At 42.1% G+C, this 17,297-nt stretch overlaps 1 protein-coding gene across 2 annotated transcripts in view; it reads right to left on the reverse strand.

Moving 5' to 3' along the window:
- INO80D (INO80 complex subunit D) overlaps positions 1 to 14,169 on the reverse strand; it is a 40,056-nt gene extending 25,887 nt beyond the window's left edge. For both annotated transcript variants that reach the window (XM_084818463.1, XM_084818454.1), the window contains exons 1-3: positions 14,117 to 14,169; positions 2,712 to 2,819; positions 2,372 to 2,618 (exon numbers count right to left, since the gene is read on the reverse strand). In XM_084818463.1, coding sequence (XP_084674589.1) covers positions 2,372 to 2,589 — 218 coding nt within the window. In that variant the 5' untranslated portion in view covers positions 2,590 to 2,618; positions 2,712 to 2,819; positions 14,117 to 14,169. The remainder of the gene's footprint in view (positions 1 to 2,371; positions 2,619 to 2,711; positions 2,820 to 14,116) is intronic.
- Positions 14,170 to 17,297: the final 3,128 nt, after the last annotated feature.

Raw genomic sequence — 17,297 nt, forward strand, 5'->3', positions numbered from 1 at the left:
ATGATGCTGTTGGTTCAGATATGCTCTCCAACAAACTCTGGGGCTTTCCAGAAACAAGTGTATTTAGTCTGACATCATGTGACACTTGAATTGCACACAGGTGGACTCCATTCAACTAATTATGTGACTTCTGAAGGCAGCTGGTTGCACCAGAGCTCATTTAGAGGTGCCAGAGCAAAGGGGGTGAACACTTCTGTAATCCAGACGTTTCAGTTCTTTACTGATAAATCATTTTGTAAACATGTAGATTTTTCCCCCACTTTGAAATTATGGACTATTTTGTGTAGATCAGTGACAAGAAATCCTAATTAAATCCATTTTAATTCCAGGTTGTAACACAACAGAATGTGGAAAAGTCAAAGGGGGGTGAATACTATGCAAGGCACTGCACAAGTACAGTCCAGGGCACTTGCATGGCATATAGGCAATTAGGGCTACAATCCTATACACTTTCATGGGAGTAAGCCCCACTGCACACATGGCAGACATGCATAGGAATGCACTGTCAATCACATAGTCTGGCTTCAAAGGATCATACTTTTCAGTTTTGAAAGGACTGTTTTTCTAGCTCCCATGGCTTTTTGAAACACTTTAAAAGCTTCAGACAGCATCTGTTAAAAAATCAGAGTGGTGCTAAAATGGCTTTTAGGTTGGAATGCATAACTTATGGCTGCTGAGACAGAAAGCAGAAAATAAACATTTTACATTGAACTTATCAAACAGGGCTGGGTGACTCTGAAACAGAAGGTTTACAGCTTCAGTGTGCTCTTCGATCCAGCCCTGGTCTTGGATGACCAGGTGGCCGGGAAGGTCAAGAGCACCTTTTCCCAGAAAAGGCTTGAGCACCAGCTGCACCCTTTACTGGAGACTCTGGTCTAGCCTCAGTCATCCATGCCCTAGTCACTGCCAGGTAAGATTCCTGTAACACATATTATATGGGGCTGCTCTACGCATTTACCTTGTAAAGGAGGCCACTCTGACTGTTGCAGTTCATGCCTCTGCTTGCACTGCCAACTACTGTAGCAGGGAATAGGCTTAAGCTACCTGTAACCAAATCACTAATATATTGATTTCCCCCCATTTCTTTAATAAGCAATTCTTTATTCTTTAAAAGAATTATTTCTTTCTATTTATGCGATAGTACCAAGAACAATATGTTTTGTATATCGTTGAGCTCAGAATGTTTCCCAGAATTTATGGTGTGGAAACTATTAAATTTTCAGAATTTTTACATATAATCTACACTTATTTCTACACTATTAGTGTAGCTAAACACTTAAGAGCAGATATATCAGGCCTTTGGCCTGAGGCAACTATCTTGTCTTCAACAAAGACAAACGACGGAAGCTTCAGAAAAACAGTGAAAGAATTTCTTACACTTCTTCCCCCCGCTTTTTATTAGTATTATTATTATTAATACCATTATGGGATTACTGTTATTACTATTCCTTGTTGGCTAAACCTTTAAGATATATTAATACACATTAATTGAATGGTAATTTATGGCCAATGGAAATGGATTGTTTGCTTCTATTTCTGGGGTATAAGTCTATTTGGATATTTGGTTTGTTCTTATTGTAATTTAATATAATTCTGTTTTTTCTTTTTTTCTTTCTTTCTCTTCCTTCTTTTGCTATCCTCCCTTTTTTCTTTTCTTTTTTTAGAATACTGTATTGTTGGAAACTGAAGATTCTGATTATATTGTTGGTAGTGTTTATTTCATTTATAAAAACAAAATAAAAAACAGATTAAAAAAAGAAAGAAAAAACAGTGAAAGAAAAGAGGCAATTTTGTAATACTCAATCCTAGTCATTCATCCCAAGTTTCTAGAACTGTGCAAAATTAAATGGAGACTCCACGGAATCTCAGCTTTCATTCATGGGTGTGTGTGTGTGTGTGTGTGTGTGTGTATATCTATATCTAGTTTTCATGGTTGCATGCATACATTTGAAAATGATCAGCTTGTAACATGTAAACAGCCTCTGGTAGGGAGAAGACCTTCTATCTATATTTTATGGATACATGGCCCAATTTTCATGGCATCCAGCCACTTTACACACACACACACACACACACGTCTACTTTTTCAACAGTTGTCACAAAAATATTCATCTCATGTTTAATGTGGGACATCAGTTATTATTTATTTTGTTGGATCTGAATCTGGCTAAGTGTAACTAAACAATTATTTTCTTCCATTTTTAAAATATATTTTATTTATATCCTGTATTTCTTCCACGGAGTTCACCTAGGGAATCCAGGTGGTCTCCCATTCAAAATGCTGACCAGACACAGATCCGCTTAGTTTCCATCCAAGCTATGCTCCAGGTCACCACACAGAGTTATTAAAAACTGTGCCACCATTACTTACCTACGGTCCTCAGATTTGGGGATGGGGTTGGTGCAGCGTTGGCTATTGTACTTGGCCACATATTCACATTGCTTGAAGGGGGCGGTCTTGTCCTCCAGAACGTGCCTGATACAGAAGGCGTAGCCGTTAAGTCGCCTCTGCTTGCAAAGTTTGGGGCTGTACGAGCACAACGGCTTATTGTCAACCTCAGAAAAGTGTATGTGTTTGCCTTCATACATCACGTGACTCTTTTCCTTGTGAACATCAGCTGAAAGAAGACCCCCCCACAAGAAAGTTAAAGTTTTAAAGTAAAAGAAAAAGAAAAGTCTCAGTTTTAATCTAGTTGAATGAAACTAATTACCCAATTTTAAATCTTCTGTACCATCTTCTGTACCATGTCAATGTTAGCAGAGAGTCCTAGGGACGCCACTATCCTGGAATGATGACGAGTCAAGATGAAGCAGATTGTCTAGGAAAAATTCCACAGAAAAATGACATTAATGAAAATATATGAGAGAAACAGAACTATACTACTTACGGAGTCCAATTGAATCCATTTGATCACCCCAGATCAATTATTAGTGGGAATGCTAACCAAAAACTTTGCACGTGAAATATATTTTGCACAAAGTTATCTCTAAGAATAGTATGCATGTTCCAAAGATTCTGGTGAATTCCACCACCTAAGTATTGGAAAGTACTCACTGATGTCCTCAGTTCCACACACACTGCAATCTTTAGAAATGCTTGAGCTACAACTTCATTGGGCCCCAAACACAGGTCCAAGAGCCTATGCAAATAGGTGTAACCAAACCCCAGCATCCTATTTCTTTCTCCTTCAGGAAAAGCTGCTTTTATAGGGACAACATGGATCAGGCTGGCTCTGGGCAAGGGAGGAGATTCTTAACTCTTTCCCCACCTACCCCTTCTCAGCTCTAAATCCCCCCACCAGCTGCATTTTCCCATGCAGGGTTCAAAATACGCTTGTAATTAAATTCAAATGATAGCTTTCTAAGGTATTGGTGCAAGACCCAACTGACCTTCATTACAATGGAACAAAAGATCACAAAGTGAATTTGGGACCAATGTACATGCTTAGGGGTAGTAAAAACCCATATTTTACACCTAAATAATTGGATTTATAAACAAAAGCATGCATCTAGTGGCGCTCCTCTTGCGAATCTGCTAGCCAGTGGTTCATGATAAATTTAAAATTATAGTCACAAATTGATTAACACCTCAGTCAGGGAACCAGACATACTTTTTCCAAGCCTTGTTTGCTGAACCAGGTCTTCTGTCTTTCATTTCTGTGCTGTCATGGTCTGATCCATCCACATGCTTTCAGTGGAGTTTATAGAGATGCAAGAATGCCCCATACAACTGAAGTCTCCCACAGTCTGCCCCATCTCATATGCCCTTTCCATCACTGCCCTTCTCCCACGTGTCAGACAAGGGAAGAAGGGACAGGTGCCCCATTATTTTAAAAGAGTAAACAAGACATGGTATTATTTCGAAAGTGACCTGCACTTTGTGATAAGAGGATAGCAAAAGCACTCTAACCCTTGGCAGAGTCCTCAGAACCCAAACTGGAGACCAGCTGAGGTAACTGTGCAGGGCTGGCCTGGAGCTAAAGCTAGGAGAGGAACACTGGATCAATGTTACCAAGGAACTCTGAGGCGTGTTCTGTGTTCACACTCGGCGGATGGGAGGCCAAAAGGAAGTGAGAGAGGGGGGTAAGAGGAAATGGATGCTGGCTGGGAGGCAGCAGTTAAGGGCTAGAAGCAGCTAGGCCAGGTTGGATCCCCTCAGAGGAGGCCTGGATGCTGAGCCAGGGAGGAAAAGGAGAAGGAAAGCTGGGGGGGGGGGTGTTAATATGCACCCTTCCCCCCCGTCTGAGTGAAAGCACTAGGCCAAGAAACCTGTGCTTTCTGCCCAGTCCTGTGATATGGCCTTAGTGAACAGGACTGGGTATGAGAAGTAGTAGTTGGGCTTACTGACAGAAACTACAACTTTTTACTTTAAGCGTTGGGGGCTCAGAATTAGAAAGGGAGCTAGTTGCGTTGCAAAGCTTCCAAAATGGGGATTGTTTAGTTGGTTACGAGAACACCTCCATGAGACCAGGGAGCACAGTGGGTGCCTATAAGGGGCGCTCTGACCTACTCCTATGGAGGTTCATCCTAGAGTACCTCGGAGGGCAACATTAGCACAGCGACTGACAGACTACAACAAGAATCTGGGAACCTTCCTACTCCAATTCCCCAAGAAGGCCCATTCTCCATTACACACAAACATACACAGGCAGCAAAATGTCAACTCATGCATTATTGGCATTGTCCAATCACCTAGTAGCCCAATGGCAGCCAATCTTTTTGGCACATATCAAGTCAAAAAATCTAAGGATGTGCCACTTCAGCGTGCATTATAGTACAGACGAAGCTCCCAGAGAACTGGTGTGGTTTTGCTACTAGCCTACTGAACTGTGGCGCGCACTGTGAAAGAGTGTAGACCTCTAGGTCATAGCCAGCCCTTCTGTTTCCCACGCAGGTGTGCCAGAAATTTCTGGTGCTATCCAAGAATTCCTGTAATTCATTACAGAAATCCAATATTTAAAAGTTACAAAACAATGTCACCATTTACAATGGATCAAGAATGCAAATCCAAAAGGGGCAGCCAACAAACAAAGCTTTCCTTAAAAAAAAAATCACCCCATCCCTGCAAAGCAGTTTCAGCGTTTCAAAGGTAAGACCTGAAATACTTCCCAACCTTTCAGACATGGTGCAACAGTATTTTGGAAAAGAATACCTACTACCTACCTACAGAAACTTCACCTATAGAATATATTCTCTGTAATACTAATGGAAGATGCCATTACGCACATGGTGGATGATAACTTTGTAGAACAAGAAACAATGACAGTCTTACTCCTCATCAGTAGCAGGCACACAGCAACATTAGAAGGTCACAAGAGAATACATGCTGGCTTATTTGAGCAAGGATGAAATGTACAGCTCTCCTAGAATCACACTTGTCTCAACTCATTCATAAAAGATGAAGTCCTAGGGAATTTCCATGATGGAGAGCAGGGAAAATGTTGGAGAACTTCCTCCATTTGTAGTCTAGGAACAGGGACCCCATTTAAGCACTAAGGAAATATATTTCTTTTTGCAGACATAGCTTGAAACTGCCTACTACTTCAATTTACCATAATGTAGAAGAAGGGGTACAAATTGATTTGTCTCTGCATAATTTACCAAAAAAGGAAATTTGTTGGGACAAGTTGGCAGGGCATGCCTTGTGGCCCCCCCGATTGTCAAATAATTCTTCTCCTCAACTATCTCTGAAAGCATATAGAAGCTCCAAAACCTACCAGGAATTGATCTGCCTTGTGGATCCTTTTACCACCAAGCATGTGTGGTTTCTTAAAATATAGTGCTGTGTGGTATACTCTTTTACCTGGAGATAGCTGGTAGCTAACATGTTTGCAGGTTTTGGTGTTTGCAATCAAGCAAAAGACCTGTTAAGGGAGCCAGGAAGGAAGGAGGGACAGAAAGGCAACTGCTATTGGTGGACCAATGGGCAAGGGACCAGGCCTCCTTTTAAAAACTGAATCTGTCTAATATTCTCTGAAATTGAACACTGCTTCAGTTCCTGAAGAGACAGTAAAAAATGCTTCCCCCCCACCCCACCTCTCAACCCAAGAGCTACAGCCCCTCTTCCCAAACCAGCCTCCTGACTGAGAGGAGGGATGCTGGAAACATACTGCCCCTCCTCTGCAACTCCAGAGCTCTCTTCAGAAGGGAAAGGCAGAGCACGGTGTTCAAGACCAGGCAATGTCAGGGATGGTGGGCAGGGTCACCCTGCTGTAACATGTTCCCAAGTGACGTGTTTTACTTTTCCCCATAGAAATGAATGGCAGTCACTCTTGAATAGGAAAAAAAGTAAAATCACATATCATTGGAGATAACTGGGGGGGGAACTAATCTTGTTTCCTGCCCCTGGTGATCCCATTTATTAAGACTTTAGCCTGCTCCTACATGCATAGACTCATTCTGCCTGGGCTCTATTGCTTAGTCGCACAAGGATGTTATGAGCTGGTTTTTATGCACACAGATGCTGAGCACCATGTTCCTTGCTTTGAAGGCCAGAAGGAACAATTTAGCCCTTGGTTCAAGACTTGTCTTAAATTTGTGTTTATTATCTTTTTGGCAAACTATTCACAAATTAGACCAGTTTTTGTGTTCTGGGAGCCATGGTTCCATGGCTGATTTGTTTTGTTGTTGTCAGCGAAAGCTTATTAAGGTTTTCAATCATTTAGAAACAAAGTGAAAAACAGTGACAAGGTATTCTTATCTATAGCCCCATCCCTCCTCATGCCTGTTCCCTCTTACCCTCTTATTCTACTCTCCCTCTGCCTCAGACTGCCCTCTAAATATACAGTAGTAGGACTGACAGAATCCTGCATGGAAATAATAAAAAGGAACAAATGAAATATAACAAACAAGACAAAGCTACAGTAAGGGACAGGGGAGGAGAATGGTAGACAATAGATTAACTGCTTCTCTCCTCAGCCAATATACAGCAATTGTAATTGCCTCACACATCTATACATTTGTCTTCATTCTCCCTTTTCAGTCATATCACTTGCTCCTGGGCTGCCTGCACTAGCAAGTCATGTATCCAATGATCCAGCCCTGGAGGTTTCTTGGATTTCCAGTTTTTAAAGATCACTTGGCCACCAAAGTTGCTCTGCAGGGCCACATTATATGCGACAATGGCCATGTTCACACATCACTTTAAGCCAGGAACCTTGGCTAATTAAGCCACAATGTGAACAAGCTGCATGCTGGTTCACAGAGCCCATTCACTCACATGAGCAAGTAAACAAACGAAGCATGGATAGTTTTGTGTGACATCTAAACCTGAAATGACGATCAGATGTACCCAAACTAGTCAGGATTTGTAAGCCAAGAGGACACTCTACTTTAAAGCTCCCTTACTATCCTGGTTTGTCTGGGCACAATAAACCATGATGCCAGGTTTGGATGTCATGCAAAGATATCCATGCCAAGTTTGTTTACCTGCTCATGTGACTGAACAGGCTGTGTGCTCAAGCATGTAGCTTGTTTACACTGTGGTTTATTAACACAGGATTTCTGGTTTAAAATGACATGCAAATGTGCCGTTGTAAGCTTCCAGGCTTCAGACACCCATCCAATTATTGCATGGATCTCCTGTATAACATTAGACGTATTTAGAGTCATGTTTATATATTTATTGACTTCTGACTAGAAGGTTAGTAGCATTGGACAATCACATATCATATCGTGCAATCCTAACCCAACAGAGCCAACATTTAGATGTATCTACAAAACTAACTATTTGTGAAAACACACAAACACAAAATATATGAAAATGGTTAATATTTTAAATCATGAAAACAGTTGCTAAATTCAGGCTACCTCGTAAGAGAAGACCATATTTGGGCCTTTATCTGAGCAAGTAATATTGAAAACACCGGGGTCCAGTTTGGATTGGTTGTATAAACCCTAGAAAATCACTAACATGAACAAGCTGTCTGTTTCTTGGTCACAGTAGAATACTGGGGTGGATTTTATATAAATAGATGCTTAACGGTATCATTTGCTTTGAGGGCCACAAGGAATTTTTTAGTCCTTGAGAAAGGGTTGGACAAATGCAACAACTAAGGTTTTTCAATTCACATGGTTAGAATTTATCACATGGGAAATCACTCAGCAATTCAGTGTACAAACATGTATTAGTGACCTTTTAAAATGAACAAAACCTCCACAAACATCCATAAAATTCTGGAAAAGCAGCAAACAATATAATGAAGGTTCTCATTGCCAAATAATCTTTTAAAACCAGCTTTTGGGTATCCTTTAGTACCCTCCGAAACGTGTAACATGCCATATGCCCTCCCCAAATGTAGTTAACTCTGCCAGTAATTTCTGGACCCATACAGGAGCTTGTGACTCTTGTATCCTATAACTGTGTACACAGATATCTACTACAAGTCGCCCCCAAATGTTCAGAACTCATTTGAAACCTTCCTACACAGAAATAAACAAGGCAAGTTCATGGAAGAGATCTGGATCTTTCTGTGATTGGAGCATTTCTAGCTGCTATCCCTGCTGTAAATAGTGCAGGGATTCAGTGGTAATCCTCACTTTAAAGTGAGAGTCTGAAAAAGGAAAGGTGAATATCCATGCTTCAGAGAGATTCATTTGAACACACACCAAAACTTCCACATCTGTCAGGGGTAACAGCTTATTACAGTGACTGGGTAGTTACAATACATCTAACAAACTGAAACCTAGCCTATGAAAGCATATGTTAAATTCCTTTCTGACAGGATCCTAACCATGTTTGCTAAGAAGTTCCACTGAATTCAGTGGTCCTTACTCACTAGTAGATGTGCTAAGAATTACAACCTTAAGTTTTCAAGGTGCTAAAGTTACCATGGTGAAAGCCTCTTAGACTTCACATTCTACAGATGAGTAAAGTCACGTTTTATTGCCAGGTATTCATAATGTTCTGCTGAACATTTTGTGTCACCGTCACTCTGGACCTACATGCAGCAGCTATGATCCTAATATCCTCCACACATGGTTTTTGTCTAGTCTTCCATGGCAGGGATTCACCCCTGCAAATTGACAAACAACTTTTTCTTGATTTGTTGGCTTACAGAGTGAATCACCTAGGAACAGCTACTGGTGAAAACTACAGACAAAGCCCGTAGTGCAACCACCTCTCTTCTGCATGAACATTGGGGTCATGGTTGTACAGCCTGTTCTTAAGCACATTTACAGCCCAATCCTATGCATGTTTACTCAGAAGTAAGTCCCAGAGTATTCAATGGGGCTTGTTCCCAGGTATGAGCATAGGATCACAACCCTAATATGAAAACAAGTTCCATTGAAACTAATAGAAGTTGTTTTCACATTTATTTAGGATCAGAGTGAAAGTGACTCATATCATCTTGCTCTCGGAACTAACTCCCACATATCAGAAAGATGTTAATTTAGTCCCAGCAGCATTTTTCTCATTATCATCTGTAATTCTATATTTGAACACTTCAAGCCACTTAAAAAAAAACTCCAGAAGCTAGATGTGACAAAACTGCCCCCATTCTGTCTCTCTAAAGCTGATATAGTTTTAGAATCTGCAGACAGGGTAGGCTGGTGGAACCAAAATATTCAGAATTAACCCAAGAAAATAGCATATGCCGCCTCACTGATAGCACTGTCAGATAATCCTTATTTTAGAGTTCCTTCCCCTCATGAAATATGATACCCCTTATTTTAGAATATTCTGTAACTTACCACTCAGCAGAATGAAACCCTCCACTTTAGATTGCCTCTAATTTTTAAATTGTAGTTTCCTCAGCTTCAGAGAAGTAATTCCCATTTATCATGTTAGAACTTTCCTCAGTGCACATACAACCTGTAGAAAGCCATTCTCACCCACGTGGTGATATTTTTAACATCACCTGATACCCTGGATTTCTGATTAGATGTGGATGTGTGGGAAAGTTCTCTGCTCCATATAGGCAGATGTTAAAGGCATGTGGCTATATGGTTGTATATGTCTACATAATTGGTAAAGTTTAAACTGAGTTTACAGCTATTAAAGCATGGGCAGGCCAGCTTTAATTCTATTGAAATCACCTGGATTGGCAGAGCAAACCCACTGGGGGCATGGAAAGAGGTACTGATGCACCAACAAGCTAGTCAGCACCCTATTTGGGGCAAGGAAGAGTCTTGACACTAAGCACCTGTATTCTGGGTAATGTTTGTGTTCACAACATTGCACTCGTAACATTTGTGATCCTGGCAACATGGATAGGATTGTGCTTAATGCTGCCACTTTCTTGTCCTGTTCCTAGTATGCTCAGTGCAAGTATTACACCTCGTACAGTTGAGTTTTGCAAGTTGCTGCATTAGTGGTATCTTCTGAGCATTTTCCACACGGCTGAAACATCACAACTCATACCATTGCTCTGAATCAAAAAGATCTGTACCTCATACATTGCCCACCCCCAAGCAAACCAGATCACAGGATGGAACTGTAAAAACCAAACACTTCCATTTACTGAGATTGCTGATTAGGTTGTTTGGCAAAAGGTTTACCGATACCGTTTGATTGACAATTACTTTTCCTAATTTGGAGAAGAAGGCCCACTCTAAAATAGATTGTGATGTTCCATAATTGGACTAATTTTTATATCCAGGTGAACTTCTAACATTAAACCTAGGATCTGTTACAAGGAATCAAGACCAAGAATGAAATTGGAAATATCACCTTACTAAAAGATGTCTGAATGGGGACATGCACTGAACAGCAAACAGTTTTTGCATCCCCCTCCTAAAATACTTACTGAAAGGTAAAACTCATGGAGGGAACAATCCTATGGCCTCTAGTCAGCATCTGAGGGGGCATAGAACAGTTTGCTTTCCCAGATCCGAGGTCAGAGCCAGTGCTCCAACCACGGAGGGGGGAAGCAGAGCTCCACCCCCGCTCCCCATCGCAGCTGCTGCAGAAAGAACTGCACTGGCTGCCTCTCTGAGGTCAGGAACGCAACCTCAGAGAGGGGGAAAAGGGGGCGTTTTCAGTGGGTGGGGAGGACACTGGAAAGGCCAGGATATGACATATCCTGAGACCTCTGCAGCCTCCTTCCCTACCCCTTTTCCTAGATGGACAAAAAAGCAAAAATGCAGGGTGGGAGGACAGGGAGACAAAGATCACCTCCACTACTCCTCCCGCCCTGCATAAGATGACCATGAGCCTCTGAGTTCAGATGCTTACAATAAGGGATTGCACCCTTATTTTAATGAAGCCAGCTTCCAAACATGGATTTCAGTGCTAGGATGTGTGTGTGTGTGTGTGTGTGTGTATGTGTGTGAGAAATCTATAATATATTCACCTGTTGTTATATATTAAACTATTAAATACTGAAATACTTAAGCTTAAGTAATGGGAGGACAGATGGCAAGTAGGAACCCTGTCCTCTTGTACTCTGGGAAGCACCATGCACATTGATGGCACTATATAAATAATAAATAAAAATCCAGACACAAGAATACTTTTTTCTTTGCCACGTAAGTAAGTTTGCTTTAAATGTTATTTAACTTTGATTTTAAATATATTTGTGAAAATATAAATCAGGCCTTAACCTAGCGCAGACAAAATGGCTGTAATGAAACTTCCCCATCATGTTTAGGCTTAGAATGGGTTTGGGTTGCAATTTAGGCCTAACATTTGAAGGTGTGACAAAGTTGTGTTGGTTTGAGCTACAGCTCCGAGTTGTATTAATACGGGGATGTACTTGTGTGAGGGCTTTGCACAACACACTTGAATTCAGAAGCTGAATCTACACACAGCAGTTATACCGTTATCATACCGTTATCATAACTATTGGTGCCCACTGGTGTCAATAGTTATGACAACGGTATGATAATGGTATAACTGCTATGTGTAGATTCAGCCAGTCTCTCTGGCAGGATTAAAAAGAAAATGCCCCACACGCATAAGGTCTTCCATTAGACACCTTATAAAAATTAATCGGATATATCTGATTCTTCCCTCTATGGGATGAGCTTCTACTCTGCATATGTTCTGCATACAAATCAAGGGGCTGGCTTGCAGGCACACAGGGTTGTTGTTTTTTAACTTTCTTTTTCTCTGTAGAGCAGATCCCAACTCCTGCCAGTTTCTAAAGCTGTTTGACATGTGGCTTGAAGGGCTGCAGTCTGAGAAACACAAATCCAAAATCACAAACTCTGAGATCCCGAATTCTTTGTATCCGTGCCAAAAGTTCACCTCATGGCAGATTAGATGAATATACTGTGGGTACCGAAAGTCAAGTAACTTTTCAAAATCCATATAGTGTAATATCTTTTATTATGCCAACTCAAAGATCATAAGGAATGCACAAGCTTCTTAGATCTCCAGAACTCTTCATCCGGCAAGATGTAACAACAGCAACATCGAAGATGTTTCCTCATGAAGAGATCTGGGAGTTCTCAAAATCTTGCACCGTTTTTGTAATCTTTCAGTTGGCAGAATAAAAGTATTACACTATACGGATTTTGTAATTTTTCTTTCGGCCAACATGGCTGCCTTTGCTTTAAATAACGTTTCCTAACACCAGCCCAGCAATCTGACCATTGTGGCCCTCCATGTTGATAAAGTCCAGCATCAAGAAATCAAGACAGAATGACAGGTCCATCTTTGAAACTAATATGAGTAATCTGCAACAAAAGCTTACTCTTGAGGCTTTTATGCATAAACACTGACCGTACAAGCAATACAACATTCATTTATATAATACGATAAAATGTCCTTGTATAATGTATTTATTGTCCAACACACTCCGACACCACACAATTTCTATTTTATGGGCTTGGGTAATACATTATTTCCAGACTACATACGATCAGAACCAAGGAGACCAGCCTGCGCAATACACCTCATTCACAAAACTGGGGTTTAATGCACAAACCCAGCATGCGTTACCACGGCTGGACTCCCAGTGACAGCACCTACAAACTACTAAAAGAGGGAAGATCGAGTAGTCCCGAAAAACGAGCTACAGAAGTAAGAAGTCGGATGGGAAGTAGCATAATACATCCCCCTCCACTCCCCTAAAACAAACCTTAAACCAACCAAGGTAATGACAAGCGCTGCAAGACTCTTTCTAGGGGGACGTTGTAGCACCTAAGTAGCAAAATGCCCTTGCTCCCTTCTACTTAGAACCTTTAACCCTTTGTCCAACGCACGAGTACAAGGGGGCATCTCGGAAAGTTTCCACTATCATAACAAGTTTAAATTCGAATTAACGTTACGGCTTCTGAGGAAGAGGAAGAGAAAGGGTAGGTCACCGGAGGGTTAGAAAACGGAGAAGCCCCCCCCCCCCCGAAACACACACACACACGCTACAATTTAGGAGAGATCGTAAAATATTCTTACACTTATTTCAGGCCAAGTTCTATTGCAATACACAAGTATAAAATAAACAGGGGAATTCGAAATGGGGGGAAGGCGGCGGTGCCGAAAATTAAACTTTAAAGGCCGGCGGCAGACTAAACGCGCTCCCCAAGCCATGTCGGGACCCCCCCACACCCGACCGCGGTCTGAACTGGGAGTCGGGGAGCATGTACGAAATTGTGATTAAAAGTATAATTTTAAAAAAATAATAGTCGGCTTAATAACCTTCTTCACCCTCCTCCCCCGTCCCAGGGTCTACCCCCCTCCCCCGTCCACCTCCTCCCTGTCCACGGCGCGGCTTAGGGCCTCGGTCAGCGCTCCCGGGCTTAGGCGCCACCCCCGCCACCCCACCCCCGAACCCCAAAGCAGCGTGGAGGCGGGAAGATGCCGCCTGAATCCGTTTTAGTGTCTGGTGTTTGGGGCCGGGTAGCGCTGGAGCGGGACCCTGCGGGGGCGGGGAGCTCACAGGCCCGCGCTGGGTTGCGGCCTGTTCCCCCCCTCTCGCTCTCCGTCAAATACAGCCCGGTGCCGCCGTCTCTTTCTGCCATTGTAAAAGGACCCAGCCGTTTCAGCCCCCCCTCTTTCTCGCCGCAGCACCCCACGGCTTCCAAAATCCCGCCGCCCCCCTCAAGTCCCCGAGGCCCAAAGCGCCCCTTTGAATCCCCGGCCTCGCGTAGCCCGCTTGGCCGCCCGCCCTGCGCATGTAGCGCCGCCTGCCGCTCTAAGAGAGCCCGGGGATGGAGGCCGGGCCTGGCTTACCTTTCCAGCTGCTTTTTTTTCTCTCCTCTCTCTCCTCTCCCCCCTTTCCCTCTGTTGGGCTGACAGACCAGAGTTTCCTCCCCAGCAGAGGGACCGGGGAATGGACTCGGAGCTGCTTCAGTGCTGAGGAGCTGTTGCTGCCCCCCTGGCTCTGAGGAGAAAGATTCCTGCTTTTAGAAGAGAAGAAAGCTTTGAACGGGAGCTCTTTATTATTTTAAAACTACAAAGTGCTCAGAGGGTAGGTGATTATTAAGGGGAATCCCTGAATATATTCTCCAGCAAAGAAGGCAGGACTGCTGGGGCTGCTCAAGAAGAGAGCGTAGCAGCCTCCTACAGCACCACTACAGGCACTGAGAGGACATAACACCAGAGAGCGGTTCCTCTGCCCTCCAAAACAACAACTTTCCTACCATCTTGGAGGTAGTATAGAGAGAAAGAAGGAGGAGGAGGAGGAGAAAGAGAAGGGGAGAAAAGTACAGTACGTTTTTATGAAGTGTAATTTTTAGAACGGCGCCTTTTGTAGAGATGTGGGGCTGTACATACTTCATTTTTTTTGAAAAGCAGATGGTTTGTGTATTTTTTCCCGTTGAAGCTCAGATGCGATTTAAAAGGTGAAAAAGGAGTATGTAATACGTGTTTTTTTAAAGTATTATTTCAGAATAAAAACGGGAGTATTTGGTTCCCCTCCCTTTGCCTCAGAAGTTTAATGTAAAGTTAGTAAGTTCTGAAAATGTAGGCAAACTCTCATAGAATGGTTAGTATTTCTGTGCAAGCAAGCTGAAATTGATATGGGATGGCTCTGGCAGAACTGAATCTTTCTTGCTCAAGATAAGGTAAAGGAATAGGTGGGAGGATAATAAATGTTTAGGGTCCAAGGTGATATACAGGAAATATTAAATACAAGTACATGTAACATACGTACTTTTTTCAGTTTCTTTGTTTATATCAGTGCAACATGGGGAAGAATAAAATGTTTTCAATAACTTTTGATAGTTGTGGAGTTTTAATATATTTTCAAACTGTTTTACAAGTGTTTCGGTCATTATATACATTAATTTGTGTTTTATGTCTGACATTTGAGTGATGAGGTCTGATGTATTTCAAAGTTGAGAAACTTCTAGGCTGTCTTTTCAGAAACAAATATACACTTTGTTGTTTGTAAAGGGAGGTTATGATTTCTGTATGTGTATGTATTTGTGTGTGTGTAAAAGTTATACCGTTAAAAAAGACTAGTGTACTTTTATGTTATCCAGTTCAGTATAATCTTATGCAAATTACTGCCAGAACACTGTTCAAAGATTTATAGTGCAAAACTACACATTTTGCTGCATTTCAAAGTGTTATTTGTTTAGCTAAAATTGTGTTATGGTTGAGGCAATTGTAACAGTGCAGTGGTTTTAAACTGACATTAGCTTTTGTCTCTTGCTTCATGATCATTGTGTCTATCAGGTGAGGTATTATCTGATATCTCCAATTCAGCATTGGCATCATATTTCAGAATGTCTCAGATGATCTGTTTCCATTTTTAATTAGTGCTGATTCTTGATTGTCCAATATTGGATATATTATTTTAATATGTTTGACAAATTTATGTAAGTCACTGAATTGTGCACCCCATTCCTAAACTACTTAGTATTTATTCCCACTGATTTCCACGGAGGCTTCTTTGCATGAGTTCGCTTAAAAAGATTCTACTGTGCTGCAAACTTAACAGGTTGGATCTAGTTCTGAAGCAGTAGCCTTTTATAGGCTTTCCCTTCTGAATTTGGCAGCATTGTCTGCTAATGCTGGTTATTCTTGTCAAACTTCCCTTCAGTCCTGCATATTTGGCAGGAGTAGTGTTGCTTTCCTTGTTAGTTGGCAAGTACACTATTTTTGACCTCCTGGAGAATAAGTCTTCTAAAGAGAATAGATGGCTTCTTAGTAGGATTGCTGAATGGATGATTTTAGGCCACGCTGGCCACTCCTGGTTATCTTTATGTGGTATCTAATCAGAGCTAGTGGTCAGACACCAAACATGTGAGGTAGCACTAGCTTCTGGAAGCATATGTTTCTAATCCATAACATCTTAAATTTTAACTGGACTTTCCAAATCATCCATTTTTGAAAACTAGAAATTGGCCAAATGCAGGAGTTTGTTGGCTAATGTTAGGCTTTACAGAATCAAATGTTTTGCCAAAGTTAAACTACCCTGCCTCTTGCTAGGACCAAGCAGAAGGCAGAATTCCATCTGCAGCATTCTCTGGCTGCTGTGTACTGGCAATCGACAGTGCTGTCATCTTCAGTGCTGGGAAACAGAATGTGGCCTGCAAAATGCTCTGACCGAGATACAGATGCTGGAAATTGGCTGTGTTACAGCCATTTCAGTCATCCGTAGAGTTGAGTGTAGGTTTCGCATATGTGCGTAGTCTATAATTTCTGCTGGACTTCTATTCTTGCTGGAACTTGTCCAACACAGTGTACCCATTTGTGGACCATAGGCTAATCCAATATTTACAATCATGGAGGTAAGAGGTGGGGTGGTAACTTTTTTTGTCAAGAGTTGTATTACCTTGGGGGTAATCACTTGGGGGCTAAATGCAGGCAGCAGGCAGGACCAGAGCCACCACACACATTACTCTTAAGTATTTTAAGCAAGACTGTGTGGAGTAATGGTGATCTCTGTGTGTGTCTCTCTCTCTGTGGGGAGGGGGGAGGAATCTTAAGTTCCGCACCCCAGACATACACACCACATCCCCACTTAACCACACATCCATCACTCTCCAGTATCCTCCCCCTCCAAAAGTGTTTTTGTTGCCTCTTTACCTCCTGCCTCCTCTATCCAAAATGTTCCCCTTTCCACTTCAAATCCATTGGCTGCTCTGACACTCTTCAGTGTACAAACACCCCTCCTGCAACAAAACAAACCCCTTTCACTTCTTACCTGTCCAATTTTCCCCACCCCATACTTTAAGCACCAGCTGTTTGCCATTAGTGGGGGCAAAACTAGGGTCAACAAAGGGGAGCCCACAGGTGGGGTTGCAAGGCTATATGGCTTGGTTCAGCCTGGAGGCAAACGTTCCCCATCCCTGCTTTTGAGGGAGATCTAAAAAGTTTTTTCAGTTGAAAGATGCCAAGGCTGCAGTGCTATGCACACTTAACCTGGGAGAAAACTCAGTTGGCTTACATATAGGTAAACATG

Source organism: Heloderma suspectum, chromosome 1 (genome assembly GCF_057233095.1).
Source record: "Heloderma suspectum isolate Gila_16-S chromosome 1, 16-S_ref, whole genome shotgun sequence".
In the NCBI taxonomy this organism is placed as follows: domain Eukaryota; kingdom Metazoa; phylum Chordata; class Lepidosauria; order Squamata; family Helodermatidae; genus Heloderma; species Heloderma suspectum.